We start from the raw sequence: 16,948 nt of genomic DNA on the forward strand, positions 1-16,948 counted from the left end.
GTGCCTGGCACAGAGTAAGACGTCCAGTAATTGCACGTCTGCGTATTTGGGGTAACTTAGTCCATCCAGGATGATATTAACAGAATACCATAGACTGGGTAGCTTATAAACAACAGAAATTTACTTCTCACAAATTAACTGTGGGAGAGGCTCGGAAGTCCAAGGTCAAGGCTCTGGCAGATTCTGTGTCTGGTGAGGGCCCCCCTTCCTGGTTCGGAGATGGTCATCTTCTCACTGTCCTCACATGGAGAAGTGACAGGGGAGCTCTTTGAGGTCTCTTGTACAAGAGCACTAATCCAATGTATGAGGCCTCCACCCTCATGACCTAATCATCTCCCAAAGCTCTGCCTCTAAATACCATCACACTAGGGGTTAGGTTCCAACACAGGACTTGCGGGGATGGGGTGGAGGGGCGGCACAAGCGCTCGGTCTTTCACACGGGGCTAAGACAATACCAACTTATGTGGCACTCAGGTTTCACAAGCGGAACCTGCTGTATCCCCAGTGAGTCAAATACTAGGTAGACAGGCGTGTGACAAACTTGAACAAGTACTTCCACAAAAGGATGAACAAACGTAACTGAAAAACAGCCCTCAGGTCTGGCTCACAAAACAGTTCAGCTATATATTTACTTGAAAAGACTTTGTGAAACGGTGGGAGGGGAAAGGGGAAGAGGGAGAAAGGAATGACCTCACCAATGGCAAGGACTGTGGTGTTAGCAACCCACAACCTATCAATCTTAAGAAATTAGGCCTCCTTGCCATCTCTGTACTATCTCATCTGCGTTTCTCTTAGTAAGGTCCACAAACCACTTCTACCTAGAATGCTTGTTACAACTGCAGATACCTGATCCTCACCCATTTTTAACATGCTACCTCGTTAATTCTTATACATTCTACAATTTGAGACCCTAGCCCAATTGCTTTGTGGCCAGTGCTTGAATGTGGTCCATACCTGAGTCCTAAAACAGCTTAGATTCCAAACCTGAGGACTGCCCACAGCAACTTACCTGCAACCCATCACAACTAAGAAACCAGTTTTGAATGCATCAAAGCTAATGAGAAACAGTAAAACCTATAGCTCATGAATTTATGAAGTATCTGGGCACTGGAAGGAACAGGTATGACTGCAAAAATGACCCTTCTGGAATTTTCTCAGCATTTTCTAAAGTGCCAGTAAGAATATTTCTTTCATTCTCAACTTTAATTTTAGCAGTGAACTGAAATAACACTTTTTATTATGGTGAGCAGTCAGGTAAGTTCCATCGACAACTGAATTGTAGTCTTTATTAAAGTTATTTTTATAAATTTATGTCTAATAACATTAAAAGGTTGCTTTTTACTTTAACATGTGCTTTGCACATTTATATCAGCAGTAGAAAGTGCTTCCTGTGAATAGATTTTACTCTTCAAAAATGTGACTGCATCCTTCATCTCTAGTTTTTCCATCTCCCAATTATTGACCTTACCAAAGAAAGAGGAAAATAATCAGTTTGCAAGAAGATGACGATGTATAAAATAAAAGCTAGTTTCGAGATCCAAGGATATTAAAATAACATCAGCCAACCACTTATAATTACGCACATTTTAGAAGTTTAGTAAGACTATGTGCTAGGGTCGAAGAAAGCTCTCACAGTGAAAATTATAAAAAAACTTTAAAGGTCCTCTAAAGGGTGCAAAAGATCCTTTCTTGGGATAATCTTCCTTAGAATATAAATAATAGCCAATATGAAAAAAAAAAGTGTTACAGATTAGCCCATTAAGAGAAATGGGCCATCTTAACCTTGGTAATCCGGGCATGATCCAGTTTTGGATACTAAAGTACCATAACGAAGATTCAAATATTTACATTCCACATTATATGCAGGACCAAATGAGTGGCATTTAGATAGGTCCTAACATTAACATAAATATACATTTATTCGTATGGTTCTTGCTCCATACAGAGACATCTAGAGAGGCTGTTCAAGAAAAGTTGTGCTCAGAATCAAAGAAAGCAGAAGGAGGGAAGAGGAAGAAGCATCCTTATAGTCATCCAGCATTTTCTAGTGACAAACATCCTTAACAGCCTCACTGTGGCCCATGAAAACAAAGCTTTAATTAACATCTTTTCTTCTCCTGTTCAAGATAACCTAGAAACCGAATATGGTCTCATGTGTCTTAAATTAAAGAAGTACACATATTATTTACATTTTTCACTTGACAAAAATGATTAAAGTTGACTAAATGTAGCACTTATAAAACCCCAAGTAAATAATAGTATCAGCTGAGTAGGAGCCAACTCACGTACCAGAAAGGTTCTTTTTCAAAGAAAACAATTACTAAAACACTTATTCCGATACTGCTGACAATTCATCTAGTCCTAGTAACCAACTTCAACCACAACATTCCCAGTAGAATGAACATCAGTAACTGAAGACTATTTCATTTGCATTTTTTTCTTACCAAGATCACATGAAAACCCATTACTTTCAAATGCCGCATTTTCATAGCAAGGAATCCTCTGGGGTGGGTTGAATCCAAACAGTACGTAGATCTAGGAACACAGAGTACAGCTACTCTGAAAACAAAAACACAAAACGTGAGACCAGTTACTAACGAGATGACCATGTACAATCTTGCTGCATCCTTGTTCTTTGGAGATTTCAAAGCTGAGCTCTCCACTTACCACATTCCTCACCATTCCCTCCTGTGTTAGTCCTTCACTTCCTCATTACCTAGACTATGCAGATATTCCAGTACATGAAGACTATTTTATGAACCACAAGCTTATAAAAATGCTTTATACAAACAGTATCCCTTAACCATCTTTAAGAATGGCTACATTCTCGATGAGGAAAATTTTCAGATATGAAAGCACCCATTTTAGGGCTTTCCTGTGCAGAGCTAATCTCTGATCTAAACATAATTATTTATGCTGCTAGAAGCACTGATGTAGATAATACCAAATGGAAGATGCTCTGCTTGTAAATATTGTCTCCCAGAGACAGACACATTTAAAAGCCAGAATGGGGAGACCAAATACAAAAAAGAAAACACTAAGAGATAGGCAAAACTGATGAAAAGATAAAATGTATACGTGTAACAAGAATGTGGAAGGTGTAATTTGTCTTTCATTGTTCATGGCCTTTTGGAAAGATTAAGTTCATTGGGGGAGACAAAGACATTTGTATCCTTACTGTCTTCTGTCATACTCTGGCTGTTATCTGAGATAAAGTAAGAGAAATTTCGTATCTTTAAAGGAACACTGATTCCTCATTTTTTCTCGGTACTTTAGGCTGAGAGCTACTACATTATATTATCATGCCAGAACAGATGAACACCTGAAAAAGAAAAATGATCTTTCAACTGGGTCAGAGAGAAAGCCTCTTTTTGAGGGAAGATGGGTAATAAGTAGAAGGAAGATAGTGGCTGAAAAAGATGGCCAAGGAACAAGCTAGGTGGATTTAGAAAGGCGCAAAAGTTACAGAGCTGTGTATGAGTGGAGAGGGATGAGTAGATAAGAGTTTGAATCCCTACAGACTTTTTCTGTACCTCTCTCTACCATACTTACGTGCATGTGCTACTAAGCAGTAGGGGATATACGTCGCTTGGGGTCGGGATCCACGTCTGACTCATCTTTGTGTGCCCCACAGGCCCTAACAGAGCCTTTCCACAAAGAATGACTGAACACAGGGTGTGTGCAATATGCCCTGATCCAGATGCTTACAAGGCAGAATATTCTCTCAGGGAGTAGCATCAATTTCTCCCAGAAACACCCTCTGTACTGTGTGAGTCAAGGAAACTACTTCTAATTAACTTCAGTATGGTTTGATCCATATACAATACAGCTTAATTAAAAAGCTAAAGTTTCTCTACCTTTAGAAAGGTTTGGCGGTAGAGAAAAATATTTTTTGGGTATTTGATTTTAGTAGAAGCCTTCATTCTTTATGATCACTACTGCATTATCTTGTCAAAAATTTACACTGCACTGATGGTTTCAATTATATGAGCACTGTTTTATTGAACTGTTTAGCTTTAAAACCTGATTTTAAAAAGTTGCCTGTTTCATTAAATGGACAACTCCAATCCACTGTCTTCAACCACAGGGTCCCACATTTATACCTAAGGGGTAAATTAATGGATGTCCCTTGGTGCATTACAAGATCTATACAAATATAAGGTCTTTGTATTGTTACTGCTATTTAATATGAAGTCTTCGAGAATTAAGATTTAAATTTAGAAAGCTCAGCAAATGCGTATGTGTAAACAACCTTTGAATATTTGTAGCAGAAGTTACCACATCCACGTCAGAAAATGGAAGCACTTGGCTCCTGTTAGCATCCATTCTGATTTCAAAATCTGAAAGAAAAAAATTGATACTAATTTTTCAACCATCGCTCCGAGTGATTTTTTTCTTTGAAAAGGTATACTACCACTACCAATAATTATAATGGCAGCAGGTAAGCTATACTGAGCTTATTTACCATGTGCCAAATACTAGTCTGGATTTTATATGTATAATCTCATTTGCTGGTCACAGGAACCCTGTGAGGTGGGTAATATTATTATTGCCATTTTACAGATAAGGAAAGAGGCTGATGAGTGCCTAACACACAGCACTAGTAAGTAGTAGAGTGAAAATCCACACCCAGCAGTCCAGCTCCAGAGCCAATGCTGCACCACACTAGACTGCTGCAGTAAACTCCTTATCTTTTGTCAGAAAAGAAGTAAAACAGAGGAAAATCATATGAAGTCCCATACCGATATAATAATTATGTGGCAACCATACACTTTTTGAGAAGCATCCTTCTCCCAGAAGGCTACTCAGCACCTCGGCAACCTTTGCATGTGGATGTAATGGCATGGAGGGCAGCTGTGGCAGCACTAAGTGTGTGTCCTTGTGACAAGGAACATCATCAAGTTTTAGACAGGCAGCCAAAACATGAAGCTTGTGAACATTCCTCTCCACATCACCTTAAAAAAAAAAAAAAAGAGAAAGAAAATTATAGTTAAGAAAAATATAAATGCTACATTTAAGAAATTGTATTAATGCACCTATAATTCTGATTATTTGCTTCTTATCAGGAGGAATCTCTCTGTGTCTCCCTAGGTCCCACAGTGTGTAGGTCAGCGCCCTGATAATGTTTTAAACTTTAACATATCTTTCAAGGTGCTTTAGCCTCAACTCTTCACTGAACAGATGGGAAAATGCTCAGGAATGTTAAAATGCCTCCTGATTAAAGGCAAAGTTGGGACTAGATTCCAGGTCTCCTGGGTTCACGGCTGCTTCCTCCATGTTAGACTGCTTGAAAAATCAGCACATGGTGTTCCTTTTCCACACTTCAACTTTGGAATTTCATACTGTTGTTTTTAAAAGGATTTAAAATACTCTATTCCCAGATAATCATCAAATTTTACACATCTAGCCTGATATTGCTTCTCCTTATTTAATAGTAAAGACTGAAAGACAACAATTAATTTGGTTCCAAAAGTAAATAAATTCACTACTTTGGTAACTACTTGGTTTCTTGATCTAACGGCTGTGCCCTCATTACAGACCATGAGTGACAAAGTGTTTATAGCTGCAAAAGTTGACTTAACTTGGCTTCAAACGTGACACATATGGATTAGAAGTACAAACACCTCTGATCAAGGCATAAAGAACAACCTGAACATTTAGCCTTTGCACAGGTGCATGAAGTGTAAATAAAAAGAACAATGACGCTGTGTTTCTCATTCTTGCCATCTATGGGCAGGATCTGTCCCTAAAGGAGCCTCCACCGGTTTGCTGGTTTGAAGCATGGTCCTTTGACTTCACCATCATTGGTCCTTTCATCAGGAGCACCCGCTCCACACGTTTTAACTAACACTGCGGCAACTGAGACCCCAATCTGAATCACCTGGTAGCCTGGCAGTACTGCTTTATTTTAGTCACCACCGTGCACTGACATCCTACCTGACGTCAGCAGATCATGGATGATGTCCTTTTGAAGAAGCTGATTAATAGGGGCCAGGGGAAAATGGTTCATCAAGCAAAACGAACACACAGCATTCAACAGGTTTTCAGAAGAGATGTGGTGAAGACTACCAGTCAGAGCACTAGCCATAACTTCTAGGAACCTACAGGGGCAGAAAGGAGAGTCAGCTTTCAAATATGAAGAGTAGACAAGGTCATGGTAGAGCTAGTGAGGTGTCACAGAACTGACAGCTTTAAGGGGATAAAACAATCAGGCTTGCAATAAGTCTTCACACATCTTTCAGGTCGGTGACTATCTCATAATAAATACATACACTCAATAAATGTTAGCTACTACTACATGTCTTACACAGGGCAAATGTTTATAAGCTTTAACTCATTTAATTCCTATTCAAACTCTGTGGGATAGGTATCATTATTTTCTTCATAATAAAGATGAGTAAACAGGCTAAGCAGGGTCAACTAACTTGTCCAAGAACACACAGCCAGGAAGTAGCAGAGACAGCACTGGAATCCAAGTTGTCAGGGTCCAGAGGCTTTTAACCGTTGTGCTAGATTTTTTATCATGAGTAAGTCTTTAAGACCTGGAACTCCACTGCAGTTTTATAATCAATTACAATTCTCTAGCTATTAATACTCTGAGTTAAAAGAACTGCTAGCCTAATCCTACCACCCAAGCTAATGTTACGCAGTATAACAAAGCAGCTAAGCACAGAGGCAGAGAGGAAAGATCAAAATTAGGTAAGGTCACGTGTGCAGGGTGGACTGCTGATAAACGGCACAGATACGCTTTGAACCCAGGTCAATTCGACTCTTAGGGCATAAGCTATATATCATTATATAAGAAAAAGGAAGTACTGATACTTGCAGAGTACTGTGATAGTGTACAGGAAAGAAAGTAGATAGGGTAGCTTTGGGGATAAGGAGAATTTCAGTTAAGTGGAAAAGATGGCAAAAGGGAAGCCCACTTGAAACTAACCCCTGAAAGTACATGCCATTCATGCTGTAATAACTAGCGAGGCTGGGGCACAGGCAGAGATGCCCACAGCAGGGCAAGTATGCCCTGAAGTAAGCCCTTAGTACCAATGAGCCATAAAGGGAAATGTCTAAGATCAACTGGGAGGTCCCGTGAGGAGCAGATGGCCGAGTGAGGAAGGCTGTGACAGGCTAAGCAGGACTGCTAACAGGTCCTAGAGACAACAGTGAGGCAACACTTACTAAAGGAAGAACTGATGGAGTTTGGAGTATGCAGCAAGAAACAGCGGGGCTGCAGAGGACCGATCTGGAGCCCAGCAGTAATCACCTCCCCAGTCTCCTCGCATCCCACTTCTTATGCTGTTACCTCATGCTTCTGCGACACCAAAATCTGTGTCGTTCCCCGCATGTACTCTGCTGTTGCTTTCCTTCCTGACCTGAATACGGAGCCCCTTCTACTCAGAATGGTCTTTCCATCGTTAACTGCTCTCTCTCCATCTTTCAAGATCTGCTCAGGTACCAACTCCTCCAGGCAGGATGCTTGGCACCCACCCTGACCCTCCACTTCGCCAAGCTAGCATCCTGGTACATCCCTCCTCTATTCCTATATACACTGTATAAAACTCTATCACTTCAATGTTCATGCTGTATTTAACTGCAGAAAGAATTATGTCTCATTCATTTTTGTCTTAAGTACCTGAGTGCTTGGTACAAGTTTTCCGACTAAATGAACAAATAAACTTAGATGAGGAGGAGGAGAATGTTAATGGAAAAGGAAGAATCAAGAATAATGAGCTAAAAACTCACCAAGTTGTATACATTGAATATGCACAGCATTTTACATGTTGTTATTCATACCTCGATAAAGTGGTTTAAAAAGCTCTAGAGCGCTTTTCAATTATAGAGCAGAGACAGGCTTATTGACAAATAATTGCAGCTATGTGTCAAGCCTCCACCAAAGAGTTATATAAGACATGACAAGCACAGGGGCTGTGATGGAGACAGTTAAGGGAAGGCACATGACAAAGCTATATGAGACATGACAAGCACAGGGGTTCTGATGGAGACAATTACGGGAAGGCACATGACATGCAGTATGAACTGAGTCTCTCACAACAATGGAGAGCACAGTGGGCAGCTGCTTTTCTTGGCCCAGCACTTCTTTGATTACCTGCCCCAAAGAAATGGGCATGTGACCCAAACTCATTCGATCAGATTTTCTCTTTTGGAAATCTGAATCTTGAGGGAAAACCACAGGGACAAAAAGCTGTTGGAGTCAAGCTACTCGATGGCAAAGAGATGACCAGTGAACCTTGCCACTGAGACCCTCAGAACTGCCCTAGTTTATTCCTCCAAGGCCTCTGTGACTGACACTCTAGTTTTTTTTTTTAATCTAACAATTACTGTGTCTGGCATTGCCTTAAGAACCGGACACAGATTAACTCATTTAATCCTCATAACAACCCAATACGATTAGAAATAACTCTTTATTTCTCATCCCCATTTTAACAGATGAAGAAACTGAGGCACAGATAAGTAACTTGCCAAAGTTAAGTAGCTAATGAATCGCAGAGCTAAGATTCAAACCTAAGCAAGGTGTCTCCAGGGTCTGCACTTTCAATCACTCTTCTAACAAATGACAAAGGACATGTTATATGCGTTTCTGGTTTTTAATGAAACTTAGAACTGACCTAGAGAGGAAGGAAAGATGTTCTGGGTGGAAAGAAGATGAAAGAGCACAGCATGTTTGAGGAATTGCTGTGTTTAATAGCAGAAATGCACGGTTGTGGTTAAAATGAAAAGAATAGAAAGCAGTAATTTGGGACCAAATGAAGAGTTAGGGTCAAAACTAAACTATAAACTCAGGAGCTGAGGGAATAAGCTGGGGGAGAGTTTGAAATGAAAACTCCTATGCTGAATTACCAAATATATTGCAAAGAACAAAGGAACTGGCAAAAGCAAAGCACATATCTTTAGCAAAGATAAAATAAAATTCTGTTTAACTTCATAAATAAGGAATATTATGTTTTATTTCTGGACATGGATGAAGGCCATGGATGGGTTCACATGTAAGAATTCATTAAGCTTCGTAATCTTTTCTATAAATACGATATGTGGCAATAAAAAAGTAAAAAAAGAACAAGTACATACTCGTGAGTCCAGCATTTGTGGAAGTGATTGAGAGAAGAATACACATGAAGAATAGAGACAAGGCTTTTCACGTTTAGGAAGCCAGGTTCATCTGCTGCTTTCTTCATAAACAAGTCCATCAAACTAACAGGTCGAAAGCCAACATTTTCAAATAAGATGAGGAGAAAAAGAACCTAAAAAAAGAAAGAATTGAGGGAAAACTTCTTAAGAATTACAGTATGCTGTTAGCAATCTTTTAGATCTCAAAATATTTAAACTGCAATAGAATTGTCCTGACTGACCAAATATTCCCTTAAAAGGAAAAATTATCTTTTCCTTACAAAATCTGTTCCAGTTATTCTTGAATCAGAGTATCGAGTTAACAATCAACCTCTTTTTATAAGCTGAGAACCAGAGCACAGAACGGTTTCCATATTTCCATCTCATTTAAAATAAATATTTTCCTATACGCTTTTCATATAACAGCTCTGAAAATTACCTTTAAATATACCTCTTCTGAAATTTTTCGAAATGACCAAGCCAATTTTGAACTGCTCTCCCTTCCAAACCTAGACACTTCCTAGATTCTAAGAGATAACTCAAAAATTTCTATGTTCAGTACTAATTTCTATAACTGAGAATAGAGCTGAAATACAATGATTAAATGTTCCAGTTCACCTCTCATTTCCCTCTTAGTCTTTCTCACAATAAGTACTTCTCTTTCCAAAACAATTTCCATACTAAAGTCAACCTCACCCTCCAAAGTGAACTAAACCAGTGACCTAACATGGTTACCACTACTTAACTACAAAAAGAAGTTTTTACCACCTGCTTCATTTAGATGTTTAATTAACACATGCCCTGAATTAAAAGGCTCTTACTCTGGAAGAAACAAGCAAACTTTCCATAAATAGAAAACACACATGATCATTAAGTAATGACAGTTTATTCTTCAAAAAGCGTAAGCCTCTCACATCACCTATCTCCATTATTCTAAATCTAATAAAGGAAAAGTAGAAAGACAGAAATAATCCTTAGTATCCAACCAAAGTACCATACAACCTTTTGAAGAACAAATAGAAAAACAAACTTTGGACAATATAATTTTTGTTTTGGAGAGAAAGATGGTCCAGACATTGAATAATATATTAATAGGTAACCCCCAGACAAAAATTATAAGGAGCTAATTTTTCAAGCCGATTTAGCATTGGAATATTTTGGAATCTAAACCACTTTAAAATGATAGAGAAATTATTTCGAATGCTAAATAAATTAATACGTTTCTTGAAAGTTTCTGAGGCTTACTCTAAACTGTTAACATACTTACTTTTTTCAACTTCCAGATGTCAAAAGTTGTAGCCACATAATCTGCTATTCCCTTAAAAAGATCTATATTGAAGTACTGGAGGTCTCTGCAAGACTGCAATATGCTGATCAATATTTTAAAGGGACACCCATGGATATTACCTTTAAGAATGAGTTAGAAAAACAAGAATCACCAGATGGTTTTGACTGTAAGATCCAAGATACTATATACACAGTACTTTTGTTTCTTTAGAAAAAACAGCACTATATTTTGTTAAAAAAAAAAAAACACTATAGGCAAAAATAAAATTTAGATCTAACGATATCATCAGATATTTTTCATATAACAGCAAAGTTGTTAAAGCAAACAAAACAAATATAGTCCAGAACAGATCGGATGCTACAAATCATATAAGAAAAATTCCCCTTACTTGTGACTATCTTACTGCACTCATTCAAAAGGATAATGGAGCGGTGATTCATGGCGGCCAGTACTGCAAACATGCGCTGGCTATTCAAAACAGAAAATTGGTCTAATTCTTTCAAAGCTTTCATCTAAAGAAAAGTAAACTTAAATTTAATTTATCATTTGTGGCAAAATAAATTAAACTCTTATATTTAAATAAAAAAGGATAAAGCTTGAGCAAGATGACTCGGACAAACAGGTATATAGATAAATATACGTAAATATATATACAGATAAAAATAAATCTATTTCTATTATTTCACTTTAGCAAAGTTACATACAAAAGCATAATGTCCTCCTAATAAACTGACTTTAGGAGGTGACAGCAAATCACAAGAAATATTTTTTTCAAATTTTACCCAACAGAGAAAATTCAGAAGGTATTTACCTCCAATTTCCTTTTAAGACCAATCGGTGCATCTTTTCCAATACATTTCATTACAGCTTGTAATGTGAAGACACGTTCTATTTTCCAAACTTGCTGATCAACTAGCATCCTGTCATCAAACACAATAAATACCACAGTCCTAGGATCTTAAAGCCAGGTGAGAAATCGTAAAAGTCATTTGGTCCAGCTTCTACTTCTAGGCAAGGAATATGAAGCCCAAAGAAATGATCTACCTGCCCAAGAGTGCAAATAGTGAAAGCTCCAGGACCAGCCTAGTATTGTTTTCTCTCACATTATTTTGCTATTTTATGCATGAACAAATTTCAGGAGATTATATTAAGACATCCTAATGCATAGTCAATGAAAAAGGGAATTAAAAATTATTCTCATCAACCTATGACATTAGATTAGGTGCATCAATTTTATAAGTTGTAAAACTTCACCTCCTTTTCAAGCTGGGCCAGTGTCATGTGACCTCCACATAGTACCCAATTAACCATTATGAACTGAGTACATGTCAGTTATCCCCCAGCCCACATCAGTACTATGTTTTCAGATAATTTTAGATTTTAATGTTACCCACGCCTTTTATTTTATGGTGGACCCTGAAAGAAGCATTATTTCCAGCTTTACCTGATCCAGAGTCACTATTTTAAGTTTAATAAGGTATTAAAGACCATAACTACTAACAAAGTCTTCCATGCCCCCACTCCAAAAAAGGGAGCTCAACTTTCATCTTCGTTTTTGATTTAAGAGAAACAGAGAAAGGCACCTGAATAAAGGGTAACAGAGTTCTCACCGCAATCCTGCTCGAAGAACATCCACATTCTTGCATGGCTCCATTGCCTCTAAGATAGTTGACAAAACTGAAAGACATTTCTCATCACACTCATTGATACGTTCCTATTGAAATATAATTACAAAAATACCACAGGTGATGAGCTCATAGTGGACTATCTCACCCAAGCAAAACCACTGAACTGATGCTTTCAACTAAAGGATGAAGTATCAAACCAATAATTCACAGAGTCTGTCCACAATAAACAGCATCTTTGGAAAACAAGATGTCATATGTAAGTGAATTTTCCAAATAATTGATACATTCTTTTATGTATCAACCATTTTTTTACATTCTCCATTATCACTGAAAATGATTTGATATTGATTACCTTCCTCCCCTTCTGAAATAACTTTTATCAAACATTATTTTTACCTCTTCTTGAGACCCAAAGCCATCATGATGACAAGTGTAGTAATATTAGAGCTACAGGACAATTTTCCTACCCCTAAAGAACATTACACAGCTGCGCTTACAATTTTCCTATATCCTTTCCTGGGTATCAAACTGCAACCTCAGTTGTGAACCTTCTGATTCACATCTGCTGTCACATGTTACCACCACTACCTGGATCTCAAGAGGAGCCCAGGCTCCATGGATCCTTCTTTCAAATCCTCTGAATTAGGGTACTAATTTAGGTTCTAGAAATGGCCTAATTTAGAAAACGAATAGTAACAACACAGCTTACCTAGTGCTCTACAATTTAATCACAACTAGCTTATACACCTCATAAGAGTACTTGTGATCACATCTGAAAGATGTAAGCTCTTTTGCTAAAATTACAATACATGGCTAACTAGTCACAGAGTCTCAAGTCAGAACCAGATTATGATAAGAAATAGATACTGCTGGAAGGAAAAAAGGTCTCATTCCCATGAGAGGGTTTCCATTAACAATTTATAGCATTCCATCAATACCTACTGTGAAAGAAAAGACCACTTGGCTATGTGTTTGAAGGGCAAACTTCACTGATGACATATTTCATCCCTAGCTAAAATGTCTTCGCAACATTCCAACATGTTAGTGAGATACAATTATACATACAGTTAACCTGACCCCAAATATCCACTGTCCATTCCTCACCAATGCAGATACTATGCTGATATGAATACCTGTCCAAAATTCATTTAGAGCATCACTGACCAGGTAGAGCAACTTACTGTAATCACTTTTAAATAACTATATAGGGAACACAGTCTACCAAAAAACACGGATATTCTGCGGTTTAAACACTCACACACGACACACAAATTAGTTCCTGGGCGAGAACATGGAAATCATAGTAATGTAAAAAGTTAAAGTTAAAAACTCTCATATACCTATGAACCCAATTCTTGAATTCTATAGTAGGATAGGATATATATCAGATCATCCTCAGGAAACTCCTGTCTTCAAAAATAATTATTTAATTATGATCATTGAGTTCAGAAGTCTGAAGAGTCCACTCTTAAAAGGTAAATGATTACTTTCATGAACTCATCTTTTCCTCAGCCAATCTGGCATCATTTCAGTGACATCAAACAGGACACTGACTCCTTTGTTTGAAACTAAAATTGGCTCCTTCCTCCATTCCATTTCCCACTCCCACAGTAATCTAAATACAAATTGGAGCACGTTGATGACCTCCGCTTAAAATATTTCACTGGATCCCCATTGCCTACAGGATAAATCCGAACTCCTTAGCCAGGCAGAAAAGGCTCTTCACGATTCATCCCCTTTTTCCCCAACCTCATGCCTTGCCATGACACCCAACCCCTCCTCCTTGACAACCACAGACACAATTTCCTCTCCATTCTCTCAAACTCACAACCCCAGTATTCTGTACCTCCAGCCACAATGAACTACTTTCAGCCACAAACTATTCTCCAGGATTTGAACATATAGTCTTCTCTGCTTGAAACACCATCCCCTTCGCTATCCATCTTCTAAGTGCTGGCCATTTCTTGGACTCAGCTTAACCATCATCTCCCACTGGGCCTCAATTTTAGCTCTACTATGTCGAGGTGTTTGTTCATTCACGCAGCAAATATTTATCAAGTACCTACAGATAGTGACACTAACAGGTATGTGACCTTGGGCAAGTTATTTAACCGCTCTAAGCTTAAATTTCCTAATCGGTAAGATGAAAGTAACAATACCTACTTTTAAAAACTACACTGAGAATTACATGAGACAATCCTCTTTTCAAACTTTGTACCTATCACTGCTTCAAACAGTAATCCTGTATCCTCCTCTCCCATCACCTTTTCCATCATGAAGGCGTACTCCTGCTAGGTTTGAAGCCCTTGTAATGCACTCTCTATATTTTTCTTTCATTGCACTGAAAGCTCTATGTGGCCGTTATTTTGTAACTGTATTCCCTATGCTCAGCACCATGCCTACAACATAGTAAATGTATGACTCATCAGATGAACATTGGTTATTTTTGTAATTACCTAAAAAATATCTGTTGTCCCCTCTAGGTTATAAGGGCAGGGATCATGGCTTCTATATCTTTACATCCCTAGTGACAAGTCTAGTAACTCATACATAGTTGACACCCAATAAATGTTTACTGTATGAATAAATCAATCCAGTAGCTGTGTGACTTTAGCCAAGTTAACATCACTAAATCTCTTTCCTCATGTGCTAAACTGAGGTAACATCAACCTTACAGGGCTATTGTGAAGATTAAATAAGACAACACAAGAAAAAGGTATAGGTAGTCAATAAATACTAGTTCCCTTCCCTTCTCTCCTTCTTTCAACTACCCAACATTTCCTTGTATATTGTGTACCTCTCCCCATTTTAGCTTATTCACTATTACTCAACTCCAGAGAAAAAAAATGGGGCAAGCTTTCATAAATTTCTACAGCAAAAAGATCTGGCTAACTTAAGGTCTCTAAATCATATAATATCTATGAAGAAACAAATATAAACTACCATTCCAAATATAAGTTTCTTTCAAGGAAGCTACATGTCTACGTCCCATCATTCTTTCAAGATATGCTAAACCAAGTAAAAGTATATGTAAGGCTCCTTTTGATTTTACCTGGACCACCCTCAGCAAAGTCTGTACGAGTAGCGTATTCTGAGGGATCCCGAGCTTCACCATAGCATGAAGACTGAACAGCAGGTTGTCGTAGTGCATGATCTTGGCTTCTCTCATAATTTGTTCACACAGCTGGCTAAACATAGGGTGGTTAAACATCAATTGTTTTTCAAAGCGCTTCTGGTCATCAGACATCCGTTTGGCAATTGTCCACATGGCTGAGAAATAGTTACTACTAGGAAATGTAGGTGCTTTTGAAAATATATCTAACACGTCACTCAGGGAATTACACTCCTGAGACAGTTTTCTACAGTTGATCGGGGTTGGTTTTGTTCTCTTGGTGAGAACATCTTCATTGGAAGGCTCATGATGAAAGTTTTTCTTCAATCCATTATCAGAGACAAAGTGTTTTGAGTTAAAGGACAGCCTTCTAGGACAAAGTAGTCTGTCAACTGCAAGGACTGTTGCAGTGCTTATGCCCTTTGTTTGAAAGCCATCACCTCCTGATTTAAAAATTAAGGCATACTGAAAGAGATATCTCATAGATGACTGCATTCTATTATCAAAGTTACTTAAGAGCTTTCTTGGGTTCCAGTTTGAATAAACAATTTTTGGTCTGCAAAATCCCGAAGGATACAGCCTCACAGTTCTGCCTGTTGCAACTAAAGTACTGAATTGTCTGAGGTTCCATAAAAAGGAACCTGCTCTGTTATTCATTTTCCTAGCCACTGAAACACTTTCAAATGGCTTTAAAGTTGTCAAGATCACACACACACGTCGCTTCTAAATATGAAAGAAAACACATGTCGTCGCTTTCCTGTAGGGGAAGGGGTTATAAGAGAAATAAAAATTAGAGTAAAACTTCTACTTAAAAATATCAAATGCATTTAACAGAGACTAAAGTGAGAACCTAGGGAGGCATTAAGATTTCCGTTAAAAAGGTAAAACCATGTTAGCAATATGGGCTTTCTCCATTTCTACCACAATGTGTATATACACAGCCTTAAAGGTGCAAGGTTACTTTGGAAGTAATCGTTGTACAAATAAGGTATTGAAAAAATAAAAAAGGAAGTGGATTTCTGACGGAAAAGTTTTCCTGCTTTCTTTGCAGTAAGGCATTTTATGTTACCACTGCCTTGAAGATGTCGTCAATGAAAAACAAGGGTTTAACTTTGATGGATACTTTTTAACACAAGAATTTAACTACAGGTAAACACGAACTGTTAAGAATAAGGACTTGGACAAGTAGAACGGCTCAGAAGCAGCAGCAAACTAAAGTGATGCACGTGGCCTGCGCTTGTCTGGAGATAACAACCAGACAGTCTCACCAGGTCTCAGAACCGGTGTCAGGGGTCCGTCCTTCCGGAGCTGGACCTCTTAGTATTAACCCACCTCCCTAAACTTACTTCCCGGGCAACTCCTGAGACCTTTCTCTGAAAGGCGAGAATTCTAAAGCGTAGTACGACCACCTGTTCCACCTATGCTCGTCCTCCACTCACCTTAGTTCAGAGCCCCCTGGTTACACAGAGGCGCGGCCATACAGCTTCCCCGCGAGCTGAGCGTATCGCGAGATTTTACGGATCCTTCATAGGTCAAAAAGTGTTATGTTCGCGGGAGGTTGGAAATAGTTTACTTGGAGTGAAGAAAGCCTACCAAAAAACTGACTAGTTTTTCTTAGCTGCAGGGAATAGGCACGGGGGAGACCACAGAGCTTTTAATGACAGTGTATAACTGTGTACCCCAACACGCAACCTCTGCAGCTGGACGCCAGAGTCCGCGCTCAGCTTCAGAGTGCGCCTGCGCCAAGTCCCGAGCGGCGTGGTTGCCTGGAAACGGTGGAGCAGCGGTTCAAGCCCG

The 16,948-nt window shown here is 38.6% G+C and overlaps 1 protein-coding gene across 1 annotated transcript; it reads right to left on the reverse strand.

The window, feature by feature from the left end:
- Nucleotides 1–1,255: 1,255 nt before the first annotated feature.
- FASTKD2 (FAST kinase domains 2) lies at nucleotides 1,256–16,730 on the reverse strand. Its single transcript, XM_060152225.1, has 12 exons — nucleotides 16,591–16,730; nucleotides 15,092–15,908; nucleotides 12,022–12,125; nucleotides 11,223–11,331; nucleotides 10,800–10,923; nucleotides 10,391–10,530; nucleotides 9,085–9,257; nucleotides 5,938–6,101; nucleotides 4,743–4,955; nucleotides 4,253–4,340; nucleotides 2,445–2,559; nucleotides 1,256–1,463 (listed from the first exon to the last, which is right to left on the reverse strand). Exons 2-12 carry the CDS (start codon nucleotides 15,806–15,808, stop codon nucleotides 1,344–1,346), a joined length of 2,067 nt encoding a protein of 688 aa, XP_060008208.1. The 5' UTR covers nucleotides 15,809–15,908; nucleotides 16,591–16,730; the 3' UTR covers nucleotides 1,256–1,343.
- Between the last annotated feature and the right edge of the window lie 218 nt (nucleotides 16,731–16,948).

The sequence above is a fragment of the Lagenorhynchus albirostris genome, chromosome 6, assembly GCF_949774975.1.
Source record: "Lagenorhynchus albirostris chromosome 6, mLagAlb1.1, whole genome shotgun sequence".
Lineage (NCBI taxonomy): Eukaryota > Metazoa > Chordata > Mammalia > Artiodactyla > Delphinidae > Lagenorhynchus > Lagenorhynchus albirostris.

Bases quoted from the DNA above. Each gene is read 5' to 3' on its own strand.
- FASTKD2 (XM_060152225.1), bottom strand. From the start codon at position 15,808: ATGAATAACAGAGCAGGTTCCTTTTTATGGAACCTCAGACAATTCAGT. The intron at 6,102-9,084 runs GTATGTACTTGT...CTGCCCCTGTAG, and splicing joins CACAAATGCTGGACTCACGA to GTTCCTAGAAGTTATGGCTA. The intron at 4,956-5,937 runs GTAGGATGTCAG...TTTTTTTTTAAG, and splicing joins CCATGATCTGCTGACGTCAG to GTGATGTGGAGAGGAATGTT.